This window comes from Canis lupus, chromosome 19 (assembly GCF_048164855.1).
Source record: "Canis lupus baileyi chromosome 19, mCanLup2.hap1, whole genome shotgun sequence".
Lineage (NCBI taxonomy): Eukaryota > Metazoa > Chordata > Mammalia > Carnivora > Canidae > Canis > Canis lupus.
The window spans coordinates 7,033,435-7,055,582 of record NC_132856.1 but is presented as its reverse complement, the minus strand read 5'-3'; the positions used below and the strand labels follow the sequence as shown (position 1 = coordinate 7,055,582).

Below are 22,148 nucleotides of genomic sequence, written 5' to 3'. Positions count from 1 at the left end.
CATTTCCTTGTGCCATCTGGAACTTTCACTTGAGAGTATTTTATACAATTTTATACTCCTGCATATATCTCTATTTTTGGGCTGTTTCATGGCTTTGCATTGTGATATGTTTTGGATATTTTCACTTGTGAATACCTAAGATGACTTATAAATAACACCTTAGGCTGCCCCTCAGATTTTTATCTGTTTGTAAAGAGGGAAACTCTGTAATTACATAACACTATATATAAATATGTAATACCATAGGAGAATCACTGAGTACTTGCAAAAGTCCTCAGCACTTGTTCCCAACACTCTTGAACCTTGTTATCTAAGCCAGTGTTTATCATACCATGGTCACTAACATGTCAAAGATTCTGGAAACCATTTTCAGACTAGATTTGGTTCATCTCATATTATACCTAAGGCTCTCAGTCTTCACTCCTTCCACTTTGCACCTTCTTTGTACTTCTGTTTTTATGCAGTTTTTCTTTAAACAATTCTTTTTTTTTTAAATTTTTATTTATTTATGATAGTCACACAGAGAGAGAGAGGCAGAGACATAGGCAGAGGGAGAAGCAGGCTCCATGCACCGGGAGCCCAACGTGGGATTCGATCCCGGGTCTCCAGGATCACGCCCTGAGCCAAAGGCAGGCAGGCACCAAACCGCTGCGCCACCCAGGGATCCCTAAAAGATTCTTTTATTTGAGAGAGAGAGAGAGTGCAAGTCCGGGAGGAACTCCAGTCCAAGCACAGGAATGGAGGAAGGAGGGGAGGAGCAGAGGGAGGGGAGGAGCAGAGGGAGAAGAGAAGCGGACTGCTGGAGGACGCTGCTGGGCTCATCCCAGGACCCTGAGATCATGACCTGAGTCAAAGGCAGACAGACAGCTTAACGGACTTAGCCACCCAGATGTCCCTGTTTTCATGTGGTTTTATGCAATTTGTGCTCAGCCTAGGTTTGGGATTCAAACTCTGGCTCTGCAACTCACCAGTGTCCTCTCACAGTCACACAGTCACAACTCACAGTGACCCTGTGAGGAGGCGATCTACCTACTGCAAAGTGCAACTGTGAAGACTGAACAGGAGTTAGATGTCAAATGCCCTGCACACAAATGGAGCTCAGTGGGAGAGATCTATCATAAGCATACATTTGGTTTCATTTTTGTCTATGATTTTCCCAGGTCTCTCCAACAAACCCTAATGAGGAAGTTCAAAAGAACTGCTTGTTGACTGCCATGTAGCCTCCCTCAAGCTTTGGCTCCACTGTTCAAGGCTTCCTATTTCCTACTTCTTCCTACTTCTCCATTTTTCATCTATCTCCACATTCTCAATTTTACATTTTCTAAAATTTTTACTATTCCAGTATATTCATAATTTTTCCTGACATCACACAAATGAATTTTCTGGGTACACATTCTGTCCTTCTCAAGAAGGACAAGAGAGGCACAAATCTCTTTTACTTCGTCATCAGGAGGGCCAGCACAAACATACAAATGGGTTCTTGCTATTTCCCTCACTCAAGTTTGCCAGATAACTAAATCCATTCACTGACCTGTTCCAAGCTTTCCTTTAAATGATGAAACTGTCCTACCTACCTTCCTTTCATGGTATGTGTTTTGTTACGTGTGAGGCAGAAAGTATCTCAAGTAAATTTCATCTGATCTTTGGAAATCTCTAGACAGAGTCAATTAGAAATTGTTAATCCTCACCATGCTCTTGTGGAAAATAAAGTCCTTCAGAGATTAAACAATTTACTTACGGTTACATGAGAAGTAGCAAGATTTACTCAAGCTGAGAGTTTTTCTAAATGAGAAAACATACTATTGTTCTCAGATAATAGTACTTTATTAACAAGTAGTTAAATAGCAAAGTAGCATTTGGGTAAGCAGAATGAGCTCCATTTCCCCGCAGATGAAAACAGACCAACAGGTTAGGAGATTTGCCATGGTGACATAAAGCTGCAGAATTCAAGGGTGAAGCAAGACCCACAACTGGTCCAGTTGAAACAGCCCCATTAATTCACCAACTAATAACTATTAGCATTTGCTTTCCTCTTTACGTCATAAGAATTACCTGGAGAATGATGACTTTCTGAAAGAACAGAAAAGCCACAGCTGTTATTGTGTAGCTGAAACGCTATTACACTTAAACATTTTTCTTTTTTTTTTTTTTTTTTAAGTAGGCTCTATACCCAATGTGAGGCTTGAATTCATGACTCTGAGATCAAGAGTCACATGCCCTACCGGCTGGGCCAGCCAGGCGCCCCTACACTTACACAGTTGTGTTTGGGTTACCATAGTAAGCACCTCCAATCTGCAGGAAGCATCAGGAAGGAAACCAAGAAAACCATAAACTTTGAGGTTTTTGTAATATGTGATGAACAAAGAGGTTGGCAAGATGCCCTTGGTGTCTTGGAATGTAGGTCTTCTGGGTTGTCTCAGTACCTTGAAAGAACTTTCCTGGGCCTCTCATTACCAAAACATTTTTGCTGATTTGTTCACCCAGGTCATGGAAGTTTGCTCCTTAGCTTTTTTCACAACCTCACAACCCACAATTTGAAAGCACAAACCTGATAAGGCTTAGCAACTTCCAAACAATTTTCAGTACCATCAGTCATTTTTATGTGGCTTACATAATCTACATGTGAAACTATGGTATGAAATCAGGCTAACACAAAGAACCCAGTAAAGACGAAGTGATGTCATTTTGGGTGGAGGAGTGCATGTGGGGGAGGAATTTAGGGTTCAATCTACATCTAGTTAATCAATGTAAACATCAAAGCATCAGAACACCAGCATCAATAATAACAAGAACAATAACTACCCACCCCCACATCACATCGCATGCCTTTTTTATTGTGTAGCATCTGCCTCTGATTCATAAAGACATTTCTACATTAATCCTTACCTCCTTTGTCCCTGGGAGGTACTTTAATTTGTAATTAAGAAATAGGAGGCTGTACTGAGAATCCAAACCAGTCGGTTCATGCTTCCTGTTTCTAGATTTTATTCTTTTTAAAAAGTTATTATTTCTATACCACTAATTAAATGCAAAATGTAAACAACAAAAGGAAAAAAATACCTATTGTTCCAGCTCCCCATTGACTTTCCATTGCTCCCATTATTAATATTATAATCTTTTTTTGCTTTACTAGCTAGTGTTTACTTCCTACCTAAATCCTAAAATAGGGAAGTCAGATACCTAGGGAATTTGAAGAAAGAACACCTCTGTCTTCGCATTAAATATTAGTATCAAATCAAAGATTAGGGTAGGAAAAGGGGAATGTGAACTGCCTTTATGTGAATGCCTTTCACATGTGATTTTTTCAAGTCAAGAACTTTCTCTAAGAGATTTTAACCTCTTGATATGATGGCAATTAGAGCTCTCTGGACATGAAGGGGCAAGGTAATTCTCGATCCTACCACGTGTATAATTTTGACTGGTACATCCTTCCATAAGACTCCAGCTGGAACACAAAGTAGTGGGGGATTAATAATCTCATTTTGAGATGTTTTACTCAAAAGTCCTTCCCAAAGCATTACAACTCAAAGATAACTTAGACACTTGAATATGACTTAAGTTTAACTATTAGCAAACAGAAAGCCTTAAGACTGTGAGATCTTTTTAAAATGTAGGTTATGTCATATTTTGGCAGGTGAAATCCAAACCCCACCTTGAAGCAAAATCTACTCTACTTACAAAATATTAAAAGGTATCTAGGGGCGCCTGGGTGGCTCAGTGGTTCAGTGTCTGTCTTCAGCTCGGGTCGTGATTCCAGGGTCCTAGGATTGAGTCCCGCACTGGACTCCCTGAGGGGAGCCTGCTTCTCCCTCTGCCTGTGTCTCTGCCTCTGTGTCTGTCATGAATAAATAAATAAAATCTTTATTTTATTTTTAAAAATATTTTATTTATTTATTCATGAGAGACAGAGAAAGAACATTCAGGGATGCCTGAGTGGCTTAGTGGTTGAGCATCTGTCTTGGCTCAGGGCATGATCCCCATCTGTGGATCGAGTCCTGCATCAGACTCCCTGTGAGGAGCCTGCTTCTCCCTCTACCTACGTCTCTGCCTCTCTCTCTGTGTTTCTCATGAATAAATAAATTTTAAAATCTTTTTTTTTACCGGGCTGCCCCAAATAAAATCTTTATTTATTTATTTATTTATTTATTTATTTATTTATTTATGATAGACATAGAGAGAGAGAGAGAGAGAGGCAGAGACACAGGAGGAGGGAGAAGCAGGCTCCATGCCGGGAGCCCAACGTGGGACTCGATCCCGAGATTCCAGGATCGTGCCCTGGGCCAAAGGCAGGCGCCAAACCGCTGAGCCACCCAGGGATCCCTCATGTAAAATCTTTAAAAGACAAAAAGACATCTAGATTTTGTTGTAGGGAAACAATTAATAAATAATAATAAGGCAAAAAATGTTTCAGCCACTGGATTAGTCAACACCATAGTCATCTTCTTAGATCAAAGATAAGCCTGGGCTCTTTTGGGTCAAATTCCTAATGAGTGAGAATATGGATGAGTGTCACACTGGGAATGTTTCATCTAGTGCATCACTCTTTGGTTGTGGCTCAAAGTTTGGAGACATCTCTGAGAGTCAGGGGTGCTTCCCTAGTTGGGTAATAGGTCACTAGGACAGGATGGCTGAAGAATCTTGTAGAGCAGGTAGGAGAAAAACAGGAAGAACCAGGTCCCAGGGCAAACACCAACAGGGACCTGAGGTAGCTTCTGCCAGTGTTTGACCTAACACAGCTAGGATAGGGGTATGCTGTATGGTAAACACTTGAATACATTCCTGGCTGAATTGGGGAAAATGGATGTTCCCTCCTTTAAAAAAAAAAAAAAAAAAAAAAAAAAAGATTTTAAAATTTATTTATTCATGAGAAACACAGAGAGAGAGGCAGAGACGTAGGTAGAGGGAGAAGCAGGCTCCTCACAGGGAGTCTGATGCAGGACTCGATCCACAGATGGGGATCATGCCCTGAGCCAAGACAGATGCTCAACCACTAAGCCACTCAGGCATCCCTGAATGTTCTCTCCTTAACTTTGTTACCTCATTTTTGTTGAAGCTGGAAAAGAGGCTAGGAAACACTGGTCTAACCTTTAGTTGGAAAGGAAAAATACTTTAGTTGGAATGGAAGGACTTTCAGGGTAGGCAGTGCATTATCTTAAAGACAAGAAACCACAGATGCCTAAAGCATATAAAGAATAAATAAAAGCTGGGGAGGGGAGACCTTCTAGGCAATCTGGAAACTTGGTAATGACACCTTTCTAATTTCCAACACCCTGGCACACCACAGACCATATTAGGTGCTAAACTTACAACATCCCCTTTAATAATCTGAACAACCTTCAGAGTATCATTACCTTGTTTTTATAGAGGAAACCACAGGAACCAAGGCTCAGAGGAATTACATATGATCACACAGCAGAACTGAATACTGAATGCAGGCTTGTTCCACCTCGATTAACTACTGAAGTAAATAATTTTTCTCTCCCTCTCTTCCTTCCTCCTTCCCTTCCATTCTTCCTCCAATACCTCTTCAGAGCTATACCGGGAAGAGCACATACATATGGAGCACATATGGAAGGTCTTACTCTTCTTAAGAACATATGGGCTTTTTTCCTCTACAGAAGCTAATTTGATCTAATATTCTCAGTTTCTATTTCAAATGTATTGTCCAAACCTACTCTATACATACTCTGAAGACTCTCAGATCAATTTATAGTTGACATAGGTCTAACACCTGGAGTAAAGGACCCAAAAATAGCTGTGTCTGATCATATCTTCCTTAATCTAATGATGATAAAATAAAATAAAATAAAATAATATTTTAACTGACCATTTGTTTAAGTTAAAAATCTGAAGGCCTGTGCCTAATTGGGCACCTAGTTACTGATGGTTGTACTGCATACAATGACTGCTCATGATGACTGCCGCCTTCTGTATTTTTGCTCTTATGACTCAGGGCAATTTAAAGTATCCCTGGGCTTAATACAAACGGTCTCAGAAGCTGATTTCCAAAGGACAGTAATCCCCTTAAAATAGAAGCTTTGAAAATGGCATTAGTGCTCCTTAACATGAGGAGGGTTTTTAGCCTGCCCTACATGACACTGCTACATACAGATAGTAGCTGACTGGATTCCCAGCCAGATCCCCTAAGGGGAAAACTAAAAAAGGAACCTGTAAAATTGTTAATGAATGTTTTCCTAGTTCTCTCCTATTTTTTTTTAAAGATTTTATTTATTTATTCATGAGAGACAGAGAGAGAGACACAGGCAGGGGGAGAAGCAGGCTCCATGCAGGGAACCCGATGTGGGACCCGATCCCCCGTCTCCGGGATCTGCCCCGGGGCCAAAGGTGGCGCTAAATCACTGAGCCACAGGGGCTGCCCCTCTCCTATTTTCAATACATTTTGCTCCAGCTCAACTTTTTCCTATGGTAGCTCATTAATATATTATACCCACCTTGGGAAAAGGACTAGTCTTCCACTTTTTAGCAGATTAAATATAAGTCAAAACCATTTTTATTGCGTGACCTGGCAAAAGTCACTTTATCTTTCTGGGCCTCAGTGTACTCATATGTAAAATGAGATTAAACTAGATATCTAAGGGCCCTTCTATCTCTGAAGTACTATGTGAACCCAGGTTCTACTAATAAACCTGTGATCATACTTTAATGGGTTGTACAGACTATCTGGACAAGAAGAATCTGAAGTCAGCACAATCCCATCACTAGAAAAAATGTCTAAACCTTGCATCCTACTTTCCCAAAATACATGCTCTCACTTATATCTGAGAGCCCAAAGTTCAGCTTAAAGACTAAACACCTAGTTCCTGATCAAAGGCTGAGGTGGAGTTCAGATCCAAGCTCTCTTACAGTGGATTCCTGGGCTGAATGCATGTGGGTGCTGAAGACATACTCAGCCATGGCATAGTTATGTGGGTGAAGAGACAGACTATACTACACAGGCTTCTGAATGTTTCTGATTATTTTAGAGTGAGTAGATGATTTTGGGTAAAAATCTTAAGTTGGCACTACTCACAGGTAGAGAGGAATAAGAAGCACACTGAGTGAGTGATTACTGAAAAGGGACTCTGCAAAGGGGCAAGTAGGATAGAAGTCAAAGTTTCCTCAGTAGGTTTTTTTTTTTTCTTTGCATTCACAGAATTTTATAAAATAAGTTAGGAAGACTCAGCTTTTAGTGAAACACACACTTTGACCTGGAAAAGGCCCAATATTCAATGCAGTCAATTCTTCCTAGAACTAGACTATGGGCTAAGTCTTTCAATCATATAGATTTCAGCTAGACTATAGTCTTTTGATCATAATAAGTTTCAGGGTTGAACTTGTGGGAAAAAAACTGTCCTGAAATGAAAAATAAACAAACAAACAAAAAACCATTGGCTTTGGAGTCACATATACCTGAGTTTTATTCCTGGCTTTACCACTTACTAAGTAATCTTTTGGCAAAATGTAAAACACCACTGGGCCTCCATTTCCTCATCTGTAAAATAGTGATAATATAATCCACTTGAAGGAGCACTCTGAGGATTAGCAAATACATGTAAAGCATCCAGCATTATGCACATCATAGGAGTTCAGTAAATGCTCTGAATGGTAATGTCTTCCTCTATCTCATTTAAATAATAAGCAGCAACCCTGTATACAACCTCCCTCCGGTCAACTCACATATTAATAAAATAAACTAAAGCACAGAAACAGAAATCCATTTAGAGTGGACTCTTAAGTCCATCCCTAGGCTAGCCTTCCTTCTTAGACAAAAAGCCAAGCCTACAACAGAAATGAAATAGAAATTAGTAAAAAGAGGGTGTTGCAGGCAGCTCAGTAAAAGTGTGGAGGTATGGAAAGGAGAAAAAACAAATTTTATAAAAACGAGACAAAAGAACTTTAAAGAGCAAGCTGTCTCAGACTGTTTATTGCAGAGCCACATAACCTTACTACTCTCACTGACCTGAGACTATCACTGAGCTAGAACACCACTGTTCTATACTATTTCCAATCAAGCTAAAGTTTAGTGTATAATTCTGTTAAAAGAAGGTAGAGAAATTCTCTAAAAAGGCTTAAAATGTGAAAAGTTTTGATGCTTAAGAATAAGCTTTAATGTGTGGGAAAATTTCACTTACATGAAATGGTTCAAAGATCAGCAAAATTAAGTATATTTATTGGTTAAAAACATGTAACAGAGGATAAAATTTCTAACTACTCAATACATGGAAATACTAGTGCCACAAAATAGCTCAGTGAAACAGTTGTGACATTTCTTGGAAAGAAAGGCTTTCTTTCTTCAAGATTCTGTTTGAAGGAGAGTCCATTCTATAGCTGAACTGATATAACAAAAGTAAGATTACACATTATATATGTCTTCCCCTGGCTCTCCAATTTTACCTCTGTTTTTATTTATTTATTTTTAGTAATTTTTTTAAATTCATGAGAGACCCAGAAAGAGGCAGAGGCACAGGCTGAGGAAGAAGCAGGCTCCCTGGGGGGAGCCCAATGCAAGACTTGATCACAGGTCTCCCAGATCACACTCTGAGCCTAAGGCAGATGCTCAACCACTGAGCCACCCAGGCATCCCTGTACCTCCATTTTTAAAAACTCTTAAGTTTTCTTTATTCTCTCTTTATTCCATAAAACTAATCATTTATCCACTATAGAAAACCCAAAATACTGTGAAAGAAATGCACTTCTCATTACCTCACAAGTGGTTTGGACTAGATTCTTATAATGGGGTGATAATAACCAGCTAAAAGTTCTGTCCTGTCCCTGAATTATTTTAAATTGATACAAAGGTGGGCCTTGGGAAACCTGTTTTTCCTCTTTGATTTTCTCATATTGGCCTACAGCTGACTTGAGGACATAACAAGCACTAAATGAATTTTAAGCTCTGAAAGAATTTAAAAACTGGAATGTTTTACCATCCATTCAAAATAAAGGGGTCAGGGATCCCTGGGTGGCGCAGCGGTTTGGCGCCTGCCTTTGGCCCAGGGCGCGATCCTGGAGACCCGGGATCGAATCCCACATCGGGCTCTCGGTGCATGGAGCCTGCTTCTCCCTCTGCCTGTGTCTCTGCCTCTCTCTCTCTCTCTCTGTGTGACTATCATAAATAAATAAAAATTAAAAAAAAAAATTAAAAAAAAAAACAACAAAATAAAGGGGTCAAAGCAGGGAGTTGTGTTGTGTTTTTTTTGCGTTTTTTTTTTTTTTTTTTTTTTTTTTTTTTTTTAGCATCTAACTGTGGGAGGCCCAGGTCTCCATTCAGAGGGGTCTATTTTAATAGCAGCAGTAGCAGCTGCTACCTAACATCAATTGTGCACTCACAGGACCAGGCAATAAGCGATGTGCTTTACATAAATTATTCCATTTAAATGTCAAAACAGGGACACCTGGGTGGCTCAGCAGCTGACCTTCTGCCTTTGGCTCAGGGAGTGATCCTGGAGTCCCAGGATCGGAATCATGTCCTGGGATGGAGTCCCACATAGAGCCTGCTTCTCCCTCTGCCTATGTCTTTGCCTCTCTCTTTCTGTGTCTCTCATGAATAAATACATAAAATCTTAAAAAAATATATATCACAATAACCTTACGAAGGACTGTTATTATTCTTATGTTATAGATGAGGAAATCAAGACTTTGAGAGGGTTAGAAACGTGCCCAGTTTTCAAAGTTACCAAGTGGCAGAACTAGAGTTTGAACTTGGGAGTTGGGTTTCACACTGTACAGAAGATCAGGTGTTTTATTTTTAGAGTCCATTTGAATATTTGTTAGATTGCTCACTACTTTAGATACTGTCTTTTAAGTATGTGAAAGAACATACAAAACAGTGAAATAATAGATAGTAATATATTTGGTTTTAGAACTTCATTTCTCTCTCCTACACTTTTCTTCTCCCTTGAAGTCTTAAATTAGAATTGAAGGACAGAAGAACAAAGAGGGAGGACTGAATTACTAATATTTTCACCATCTGAAAACAGTAGGATTCCCTCAAGTCAGTATTTGGGATAGACCCAAAACTCAGGTTTTTCAAGGCCTGCCTTAAGCTGTGGCTTCTGTATGACTGGCCCTTAATCTGTATCAATGAGGTGGCCTGTCTCTGGCTGACAGAGTTTGGACATGAATGAGTATTCTGTGGGGGATATTATTTCTCTCTGCATTGGATGGAAACAAGGGGGAAAATATGTATTTAGAGAACATCTAACAGTGGTCTAATATGAATATGGAATATAACGTGAAACAGAAGGCAGACCACTTTCTTCTCTACTTTTAGCACAGATTATGACTCAAAGCAGCTATCCCTTGGAGAATTCTCAAATGATTGTAGAAACATTTCATGTTTAAGTCCACGCCCATTCAAAGACTTGCCAATTCATAACAAAGGTAACAGATGTGCTTATCTGGATAGACTTTCAGTGTAATCTCTCTACCCCAATTGCCCACATAAGTGTGTTTAAGGTCAAATACCTAGAGTGTTCATTACATTTTAGTCAGGCTATATCTGTGATTTTTTAAAGATTTCTTAGAGTTCAAGGGGTTATAGATCTTTTGAATTCAGTGTAGTATAGTTATAGGTTACAATGATTTGTGGTTCCGTGATTATAAATAAATAGGTGGAATACCTCAGAAAGCTTGGGCTTCATGTCAAAGTCCTAAACTGGAATGGAAGGCTGGAGAGCTACAGTAATTGTCATCCCCTGACTCAAATGCTTCATTGGTGTATGATCTTAGGAGTCACTTAACTGCTGCGCCTCTATTTTGCTCTCTATGATAGAACTATGTGGATGTCATATGACATATCTAAAGTGCTCTGGATACTATAAAAGATACTCTAGACAGACATCTTAAAGCTTAAAAGCTTCCCCATATCCAAGGGGAGCTGCAAACAAATAATTTAGAATTTTAATTCCATTTAACTTACCTATATCGCTCCTCCTGTAAGGCCTGCATTATTAATGAATAGTCTCTCTGATAATGTTCCTTGAGAGTCTCAAAGGATTCCTCTAGTCTGGCCTGGGTTTCCCGGATCTCCTGGATCTCATGTAGTAGTGCATCAAATCCTGAGCTCTGCATATCCAGGGTATTTGTTTTGGAGCTGGATGCTCCTACAGCAATGCCTCCAGTGGTACTGTTGGCTCCCACTGAGCCTGAAGTGGCACTAGAACAATCTTCCTCACTACCATATTTTGGGCTTGATTGAAAGTTTGAAATCACCCCCAAAGCCTTCCCCCCATCATCCACTTGTCCTTCCTCTAAAGAGTCCTTCAGGTTAGGGATGTTGTCTGCACTGCCAAATTTATTCCGAATTAGTGAGGCAATCTCTCTGGGTTTTGAGACTACAGCCCCTGCTGCTGAATGGGTTGCCTGGGAGAAGCTAGAAAGTCCACCTTTGACACTGTCCACCACACCTTCACTGAAGCCAGTCACCTTTGCTCCCACATCCTTCAGACCCTGGTGCATGTCCCTGAAGACATCCTTTGGCTGCCGGGGAATCCCATTCTGCTCCACCTCTCGGAGCTTCCTGTGGTAGTGCTCAAGCTTCTTTTGTAGCTGGAGGATGGTTTGGGCAGATTTCTGGTTCTTCTTCTCAAAGACCTGCTTGATGCGGGCAGCCTGCTGCTTGTCTGCACTGTTGGCAAGCTTCAAGTACTCAGCAACGTTGTCATCCCGGGCTGTTTGTGCAATCTTGATCTGTTCTGTGAGTTTCAGGATCTTCTGCTGCAGGTGAGCAATAGCAGCCTTTGTGCGCTGAGGGTCTGGTGTTCCATCCACAGAGTCTGTGTGGATGCTGCCATCGGTGCTGGAGGCCACTGCACTGGAAGTCTGGGCGAGGCTGCTTACTTCCAACCGCTCGATCTAGTATAAAGAATAAGAAGTGGATGTTAGAAGGAGGCCAAGAATCATCAATAGGCCAGATGTACTGAAAATTTGCCTATTCTCAGATCTCAGCACGGATAGTTGACCGAATTTCTCCTGTCCTATACAAGCCCCATCTCTCTCTTGGATACTGTCTTTATATAAGGATACTTTGCCTTACACAAAACAGACAAATGAAAAAAGATTTGCACAAGATGTAAACTGGGGGTATTCATCCTTTGTTAGATAATTACAATATTTCTTTAAACCCAGTCTCGTAGTAGATTAAAAAAAATTTTTTTTAAAGATTTTATTTATTTATTCATGAGCGACACAGAGAAAGAGATGCAGAGACACAGGAAAAGGGAGAGGCAGGCTCCACACAGGGAGCCCGATGTGGGACCCGATTCCGGGACTCTAGGATCATGCCCCAAGCCAAAGGCAGATGCTCAACTGCTGAGCCACTCAGGTGTCCTGATTTTTTCTAATTTTTAAAAATATTTAATTTATTTATTTATTCGAGAGAGAGAGAGAGAGAGAGAGAGAGAGAGAGGCAGAGATATAGGCAGAGGGAGAAGCAGGCTCCCTATGGGGAAGCCTGATGTGGTACTCAATCCTAGGATTCTGGGATCATGACCTGAGCCAAAGGCAGGCTCAGGCAACCACTGAGCCACCCATGTGCCCCTCACCTAGTGGATTTAAAGCATGATTTAACTCACAGTTTTCACACAAACTTTTGTGAAACAAGGTATATCTGCATTTCAATTTAATTATATGAAAATAATTTTAGTATTCAGACATTGCTATAATCCCAATCCATGCTCTCAGATTTTGGTCATCCAAAATGTTGGTCAGAATATGTATTTTACTGGCTAGATATAAAAATCCAACTTTTATCACAGTGTCTTATTACCCAAAGTAGTTAAGGGTGATGGGATTATTCTATTCTAATAGGGACACTCAATTGGTAGCTGGAGACAGGTGAAGGTAAGAATGAGAAGGTACTGCTCGAAGCGCCAAGGATGAATGTGGTATACTGTAAGAGTTTCTATTCCAGATCACAAGCAACTGGATATACTTGGGCAAAAGAAAGTGAATACTCAGGGAGAAAGACAGAGGTAAGAAATTTTTTTTAAAAATATATTTTTATTTTTTTAAAAAGATTTTATTTATTTATTCATGAGAGACACAGAGAGAGAGGCAGAGACACAGGCAGAGGGAGAAGCAGGCTCCATGCAGGGAGCCTGACATGGGACTCAATCTGGGGGCTTCAGGAACACACCCCAGACTGAAGGCGGTGCCAAACCGCTGGGCCGCCAGGGCTGCCCCAGAGGTAAGAAATTAATCAATTCAACAACTAAGTTCAGGCCTTTTGGAGCTCAACTTTGTGAGTTCTATCCAGTAAAGTTTTTTTTTTTTTTTTTTTACTTAGACAAGAGATTCCAAAACACACACACAATGACTATCCTTCACATGGTTGAGCAACTATTCAAAGGAGATGAAGAAAAAGACAAGCTGCTCAGATTTGAAAACTGAAACTATTCTATTTCAAAGCTGTTAGCCAAAGCTGGGGAGAGGTCAGGTTTCCCTAACTCAGGAGAGAAAAACCCCTGGGTGTGGTTTGTCATGAACAGGAGTAGGGCTCATGCAAAAAGTCTGTAGAAACTGCTCTCTACTGAGCAGTAACAGAAATAAATAATAAAAGAACGATCTCAGGGTAATAAAAATGCTCAGTATGAGTATCAAATTACAAATTTACCATCTTGGAGATTAAGAGCCTACCCCTTTACTTGGTCTTCATCTCTAAATCTATAACCAGCAGCAATCTGGTAGAAAGAACTGTATATAGTTATCCTCATATTTTAAAAATGGGAATTACATTTTTGTGATAACATACCAAATCTGAAATATTCGTGAAATACTAATAATTAACTTGTCAGTCTTTCTTTCATCTGTGAGGTTGTATGTCCTCACAGTTTCCTATCTAAGCAAGAATTATGGTGATATCTAACTCCAAAAATATTAGTTCATTAGTGGAAAGTTCATTACTGGAATTAACATATTACTGCTGATGTGAATAAAAACATTATTTCCTTTTTAGATGAACAAATGAGAAATAATGTGGATTTAAATATAATCAAAAGATAATTTAAAACTGAAACGAAGAGCAAAATGACATTATGTTCCATTAATAACAAAAATGTCCAGAATAGTTTAGGGACTACCACGGTAATTACTTTGCATAACTTCCTCCATCTGCCCCATTCATTTTTAGGTGCAGTGAAAGGTCCAGAAAGAAGTAGCAGAAAGGAGAATAAGCCAGAGTTCCAGATAACTACGTTGCCAAGAGTTGAAAAAAGAGCCTCTGGAAACCCACTTTTTTCAGTGCCTTACAGTCACTCTCTTAAGTTGCACAGGATTCTTACTGTGTGATTTTCTTTCTGAATGGGATTTCAGATCCCACAACTACAGTATGTAATAGACCCTGATTGTGTACTTATGTCTAATATAAACTCAAAATCTACTACAGGAAAGGAAAGGAAATATAAAATACCATAGATCCAAGATTACAAGCTCATGCATTTTGTAGTTTTCTTAGGTTCTTTGCCATTAATTCCAGTGTCACTTACAAGCAGTTTATTGTCTAAAGAAGTGCAAATACAGAAATCAAGTTCAATTATTACTCAGGGAGGATAAATATTGATGAAAACATGGCTTTGGTACTAGAATCAAAATTTTATTATATTTCTAAACTTGAAAAAAACACTACAAAATTTCAATGTAATTATTTACAAATGATCACAGTTTAGTTGTGATTTTATTTCCGTACACAATAACTAAAGAAGTAAACCAGACTATCTTTAACCTGACTTTTGTTCTACCTAGGTTGTTTGGGGCCACACTACATCCTTCCAGTACGTGACTCCCACTCCGAGTCATCAATATCCCTGAAAGAGGACATCTGACAGAACCCACTGTTCTCAGCCTCCAAGGAAAACTAACCCACAGCTTCAGCAGGAGGGTAGTTTAACACCTGAAACCATGAATCACCTGATTACTCAGTAATTCTTCCCAATTTTGGCAAGCACTATCCTTAAAAAGGAAGGAGAGAGAAGAGGGAGAAACTGAGAGGTGGAGAGGGGAAGAAAGAGGAATACAGGTGGCAAGAAAAAGATATATTGATCTAGAGAGTTACAGGACAGGGGCTGTGAGTATCCCCTTGGTATCTTTTGAGCTATGAACAAAAGCTCTCAGAGGTAAGAATACTTAGCCGTGAGATATAAATGCACCAAGTGAAAAGTGGTTTTCTTTTTCAAAAACCTCTGCTGGCATATTAGGTTATCTACGTATAACTACATAAAATTAGATTCCTACCTCATTCCAGACAACTAAATCGCAAATGTGAAAAGCAAACTTTAAACCTTTTAGAAGGTAGTATTGGAAAATATGGAAGGATTTTCTTAAACATCCATGAAAAGGCACTAATTAGAAAAACAAAATTATTGAATCTGACCACATTTAGTGTAGTAGTGAAGCATGGATTCTGGCAGAGAACTGCTTGGGTTCAAATCTAGCTTTGCTACTTATTAGTCACGTGACCTTGTTTGGGCCAGTTACTTAACCTCTGCATCCATTTCATCAGCTGTAAAATGGAGATAATACTAATGCCCACTTCAGAAGACTGTTTTGAGGATGAAATAATAAATATAAAAGCACTCAAAAACAGTCCTGGGCACAGAGTAAGCAGTTAGTACTTGCTCTTATTTTTGTATCACTTTAAGTAGTTCTTTTAAAAAATTCAAGTATTAAAAGATTCTAGAATATACTTCTTTTCAAGATCTTTCACATTTCAGGCATAATCATGGGAGATACAGAGTCTGAACCAAAGGAATAACGTAATTCAACACTACAGTAAAGGCAGTAATAGTCCTTTCTTGACTTCTTGGTCTTATGGCTAGGCAGTTGCCTGGCAGCAACCCTATAGAGAGGCACTGTTAGCACTAATTTACAAATGAACCGACTGTGAGGTGCTTACTACTCCCTTATCACATGGCAGTTTGACAACAGCAGCAGCAATATCACCTACTCAATAGGGCTTCATGTGACCATAGCTTGAGGGCTTTAATGAATGACCATACCCCCTGGTATAGCAAGTCCCAACCACTTATGGTTGGGGACAGAATTAATTTGTACAGAAAAAAGCAAGGACCAAAAACCAGTCAGTTAAATACATTTTGACCACTTATTGTAAGCTAGGCAATGTGCTACACAGCTAAAGGTATGGTCAGAGCCACGGTTCATTATCTAGCTGTTACTATTAACAAGTAGACATGTTGTTTTGTTTGCACTTTGTCTCTTACAATTAAGAATTCATGGAGCACCTGGGTGGCTCAGTGGTTGAGTGTCTGCCTTTGGATCAGGGCGTGATCCCAGGGTTCTGGGATCGAGTCCCACTCCCTCTGCCTATGTCTTTGGCTCTCTCTCTCGTCTCTAATAAATAAATAAAATTTATTAAAAAAAAAAAAAGAATTCCTTTGCCAGGGGGTTCCTGGCTGGCTTAGTCAGTAGAGCATACGACTCTTGATCTTAAGGCAGTGGGTTCAAGCTCCATGCTCTGTACAGAGATTACTCAAAATTAAAATCCTCAAAAAAAAAAAAAAAAGAATTCATTTGCTAGGCTTACATTACCTATTAACAGATATGAATTAATTGATCAGAAAAAAGCCCAAGAGAAAATTTAAACAGCAATGCCTCAAAACTCCTATTAATCAGGGGCAGAGTAGAGCCATCTTGGGAAGAGTATTTGATAGTTTTATAAGGGCTTACAGTTTTCACTTGCATACGCATTGAAGATCTATCAGCTTTCTCTGAGTATACTAAAGTGTCAGAACAAGGCAGCACCCAGCTTTGAGCACAATCATGTATGAAGAACATGGTGGAAAAGAGCGGCGACAGAAGTAGACCTGCGTTCAGACCTGGCTTTGCCACCTTACTAGCTAGGTGTCTTTGGGCCACCTTCTTTTTTTTTTTTCTCTAAAGATTTTATTTATTCATGAGAGACACATACACACACACAGAGGCAGAGACATAGGCAGAGGGAGAAGCAGGCTCCATGCAGGGAGCCCGATGTGGGACTCGATCCTGGGACTCTGGGATCACGCCCTGAGCGGAAGGCAGATGCTCAACCGCTGAGCCACCCAGGTGTCCCTGGGCCACCTTCTTATTTTCCTTGAGCCTAAGTTTTCTCATCTATACAATGGGGTTATCATTTTCTCATGAGATTATATGAAAAAATGTTAAACGCATGTTAAATCAGATTATACCACCAAACACAGTGGTTTAATAAGTCATCAATTTTCTAGTCTTTACTTGGTTCATTACTCAAAATCCAAGTACTATATGTAACTAGGGGAAGAGTCAGAAATCCCTGACTTAATATCACTATCTTCAATAAAACCCAACAGCCCAGTCCTGTCTACTTAGTGCAGTGAAGTCATTTTATCTACACTTTTTTTTTTTTTTTACATTTTATTTATATATTAGAAACAGAGAGAGAGGCAGAGACACAGGCAGAGGGAGAAGCAGACTCCATGCAGGGAGCCTGGGACTTGATCCTGGGCCTCCAGGATCTCACACCCTGGGCTGAAGGCGGCGCTAAACTGCTAAGCCATCAGGGCCACCCCTTATCTATGCTTTATAGAGTATTGGTTCTTTTAGGAAATTTCTGCACTATTTATTTACACTAAAAATCCACATCATTTCTGAGAAAAATAAAGAAGGCATTTTAAGGTAAAAGAAGGGGATAGAAAGTGAGGAAGTCAAAAAAAAAAAAAAAAGAAAGTGAGGAAGTCTTTGTAATTTGAAAACAGAATCTGGAGTATTTTGTTTTTTCTGAAAGTGGATCTTTTCTTTTATTTTCTTTCTTTTTTTTTTTTTAAAAGATTAATTAATTGGGGCGGCCCAGGTGGCTCAGCGGTTTAGTGCCACCTTCAGCCCAGGGCCTGATCCTGGAGACCTGGGATCGAGTCCCACGTCAGGCTCACTGCATGGAGCCTGCTTCTCCCTCTGCCTGTGTCTCTGCCCCCCTCTCTCTCTCTGTGTCTCTCATGAATAAATAAATAAAATAAAAAAAAAGATTGATTAATTGATTGATTGACTCATGAGAGACACAGAGAAAGAGAGAGAAGGGAGAGAGGCAGAGACATAGGTAGAGGGAGAAGCAGGCTCCCTGTAGGAGCCTGATGTGGGACTCAATCCTGGAACTCCGGGATCATGCCCTGAGCCAAAGGCAGATGCTCAACCACTTAGCCACTGAGGTGTCCCTGAAAGTGGATCTTTTCTAAGGCCAATTTCATAGAACGGGTTGTGCAGCAGCAAATTGATTACTTAGGCACCTGCAGACCTAGTTCCATTGTTCTTCCAATATTTTAACCTCACAGATATGGGGCCATGGTTTTGAACCAAAATTGGGAGTATGTGGCTCAATTCAAGTGTGCTTAGTGGGAGCAAAAGAACAGAATGTTGGATTTTTGGGAGACTCCCCCTATCCAATAAAAACTACAAGCCCTAGAGATTTATAATCTTGGTTTTAAGAACTGCACAGAAATCTATCTTCTAATCAATGAGAAACACAAAGATGCTCTGATTCATCATATACATTTTTCTTTTTCTGCCAGGCAAGTTGTATTGAGAACGTACAACAGAGGAAAGAGTCCTGCCTTAGAAGTTATACAGCTCAGCCTTTGATTTTTGTGTCATCATTTTCTTGAGGCTTGCCTTTGCTAACACCCCCAAAACCATATCCTTAACAAAAAGAAAAATCCCACAGTCTATTAGCACTCTGTGCAGAAAGTATATATTCATTATGGGAAGACTTTTCACCTATTTCCAGAATCTCATTGTAGAAATGGCATGCCCTTCCCTTTTCACAGTAAGCACAACTCTGTTGAGCAATTCTCTCATGTGCAATTCTGACTGACATTTAGTCTACTGTGGAATGAAGAGGAAATCTCAAGTGCAAGTAGTAGAAAATAAAAATGAACTAAGTTCCACTAGCTCACAACCAAGCAAACTTTAAGCATTCCATTTTTACTTTGGAGCTAAAATCAAGATTCAATGTATATAAAGTCTTAAAAACAGACCTTTTGGGGATCCCTGGATGGCTCAGCGGTTTAGTGCCTGCCTTCGGCCCAGGGCGTGCTCCTGGAAACCCGGGATGGAGTCCTGTATCGGGCTCCCTGCTTGGAGCCTGCGTAGAGCCTGCTTCTCTCTCTGCCTGTGTTTCTGCCTCTCTCTCTCTCTCTCTCTGTCTCTCATGAATAAATAAAATCTTAAAAAAAACAAACAGACCTTTTTACCCCTAACAAAAGTTTTTTTTTTTTCCTCACTTGATAAATAATCGTTGTACAAATGGAGTATACCTGTAAGTTCTGGGATCACTTTTTCATATTTTTACACAGAACTCTGGTTATATGCAACAGCCCTGGGTTCTATAGAGAGGTGTCTGGATCCTTCCAGAGGGGAACAGTGGAAGAAAGTGAGCAGAGTATTTGATTACCTCTGTTTCATCTAATATTTATTTATGAGTATTCTGGGAAAAGTTTGCTTAGAAAAATAAAATGTTTTATTGCTTAATTTAATTTTATTTTTTTAAGATTTTATTTATTTATTCATGAGAGAGACAGAGAGAGAGGCAGAGACACAGGCAGAGGGAGAAGCAGGCTCCATGCAGGGAGCCCGAAGTGGGGCTTGATCCTGGGTCTCCAGGATCACGCCCTGGGCTGAAGGTGGCACTAAATTGCTGAGCCACCCAGGCTGCCCTTATTGCTTAATTTGAAAAAGTGTGACATATAAATAATACTTATGATAATAATCCTGGCCACTTTTTTTTAAAAAAAAGATTTTATTTGTTTATTCATGAGAGGCAGAGAGAGAGAGAGAGAGAGAGAGAGAGAGAGAGAGAGGGAGGCAGGGACACAGGCAGAGGGAGAAGTAGGCTCCATACAGGGAGCCTGATGTGGGACCCGATCCAGGATCACGCCCCGGCCTGAGGGTGGCGCTAAACCGCTGAGCCACCAGGGCTGCTCAATCCTGCCCACTTTTAAATCTGGCACTATAGTTTGTCTCAAACTTCCTTTTTGTACAAACTACAACTTTTCTATACCCAGCACTTTTCAGGTCCGCTTTCCACAAAGAACAAAGTTTTAAAATCATCTCATGGGTGATACCACACATGTAAAAATGAGTAGAGAACATGCTCACTGAAATGCAAATTCTGGTGGGGTTTGATTGCTAGTTTTGTGGCTCAAGATCCTACCCCATGCTTCAGCAAAATGACAAAAAACTGTATCATGGATTACCTGGGAATAACGGAAACCTTAAATTTAAATCCACATATGCTAAGGGTCACACTCGTAATTTAGTTCTTCTGACATAGCATGCTGTTTCACCTACAGGCTCTGTCCACATAGTCCAGGGCATGTTCTTCTTTCCTTTTCTGGCTTCTACTCATCCTTCAAGACCCAGTTCAGGTGTAATCTCCTCCAGGATATCTTTGCTGACAATCTCTCTCTCCCAGATGGATTAATGGCTTTCTTCATATTCCCATATAGCTAAACACACCTCTCTCAATGTCTTTATCACATTATATTGAAATGATTGTTTGGGTGTCTTGCATCTACTGACCTAAGTTTTTGAGGACAGGGATTAAATCATATTCATCTTTGTACTCTAAGAAGCTAGCACAATGCTTTGTGCAATGATACCCAGTAAATGTTTAATTTAAATTCTCACTAGTATCTCCTTAACATGATCCTTCTAGTCTCATATAAGTGACTGAGCCTATGTTACTACAAATGGAATAAACTTGAGAATTTTTATAAGAAAAATAGCTTTTAATAGATGATACTCATTCCTCCAAGGCTGCTGAGGAAAAACTGACTCTGTTCAGTATCAGTTTAGATTGTTAACATCCTATCTGGCCCACCTTGCTCCAACCCAACTATAAAATATCCATTATAGGATCCAGGACTGCTACTCAGAATTGCTTTGTCACAGGAGGACTGGTTTCCTAGCTTACGTAAAAGATCTGATTGAGGATTAGCACTGCCAGGCCTGATGTTTGGACTCACGAGAGCTTGGTCAGATGATTTACTGTCATTTTAACAAACCTTTGAGGAATGTCTCCTATGAACAGGGCCTATCTATGTTAGGCACTGGAAGTAAAAAAAAAAAAAAAAAAAAAAAAAAAAAAAAAAAATATATATATATATATATATATATATATATATATATATATATAGGCACTTAAGGAGACTGCCATTCTAGTAGTGATGGTGTAAGTTGACAATAACATGCTGCTTTGTTGTGGTTATTATGGTGAAGTGTTATTTTTATAAGTTCTTTGAGCTAGAAGGAACTTAAGAGATCATCCAATTAAGAAAATTTGATAGAGGAGTAACAGATTGTGAGAGAAAGATCTCTCCCTGATAACGAAAAGAAAGAATCAGTAACATTCAATGAAAATAAGGAAAGGTGCCATTGTTCAACCTAATCAGGGAGTTTCAAATATCAGTTCATGTATGCTACTGGAAGTATGCAGAGACTTCATGCTTGAATGCTAAAAATGTCATATGAGGATACATGACATTTAGAATAAATGATCCAAATTTCCTTCTGAGATTATATTTTGTTAAAAAGAAATAGTGACTCAGGCTATGGATTATTCAAAAATCATTCTCACGAGGCTTCAGAATGAAGAATGAATAGTTTGAAGCACACAAATCGGCTATTGCTAAAATTTGTATCTATTTTCTGAGCATGTACCAACTAGGAAAAGAGAGTCACACAGAAATGTTGTCACTGCTGAGGATTTAAAAATACACAAAAAATCCATGTGTGGATTAGCCAATTTGTAAAATTTGCCCCCAAGGAGTTTCCCTTTACAAGTTAATTCCCTACAAATACTTTTATGACACAAGTTTTCTTAAAAGATTTCTAAGCCTCAGCTTAATCCTATTTCACTCAATTTTGATAAATTGCTAAAGCAATGAAAGATTTTGGAAAGCTCCATGGGGGTGTGATAACCTGGTTATCCCTGAACTTGTTCAGTAGCTTGAAGGATGGAGGCTCTATCCAAACTATACATTCCCAAACTCTTTTTAGGGTCTAAGTATTCTTCTTCCTCTTAAAATGGTCTTAAATACCATTTCTTTGTTAATGACTTCCAAATGTATGCCTGTAGCCCATACTTCACTGAACTCTAGCTCATATATCCAACTCCCTACTTGGTATCT

At 39.6% G+C, this 22,148-nt stretch overlaps 1 protein-coding gene across 9 annotated transcripts in view; it reads right to left on the bottom strand.

The window, feature by feature from the left end:
- The window catches only part of TMCC1 (transmembrane and coiled-coil domain family 1), a 241,381-nt gene that overhangs the window by 15,836 nt on the left and 203,397 nt on the right, over positions 1–22,148 (bottom strand). For 7 of the 9 annotated variants that reach the window (XM_072785043.1, XM_072785045.1, XM_072785049.1 and 4 more), the window contains one exon: positions 10,919–11,853. In XM_072785043.1, coding sequence (XP_072641144.1) covers positions 10,919–11,853 — 935 coding nt within the window. Of the gene's footprint in view, positions 1–2,052; positions 2,071–10,918; positions 11,854–22,148 lie in introns of all 9 variants that reach the window. The other 2 variants (XM_072785042.1, XM_072785044.1) reach the window with 1 other exon arrangement.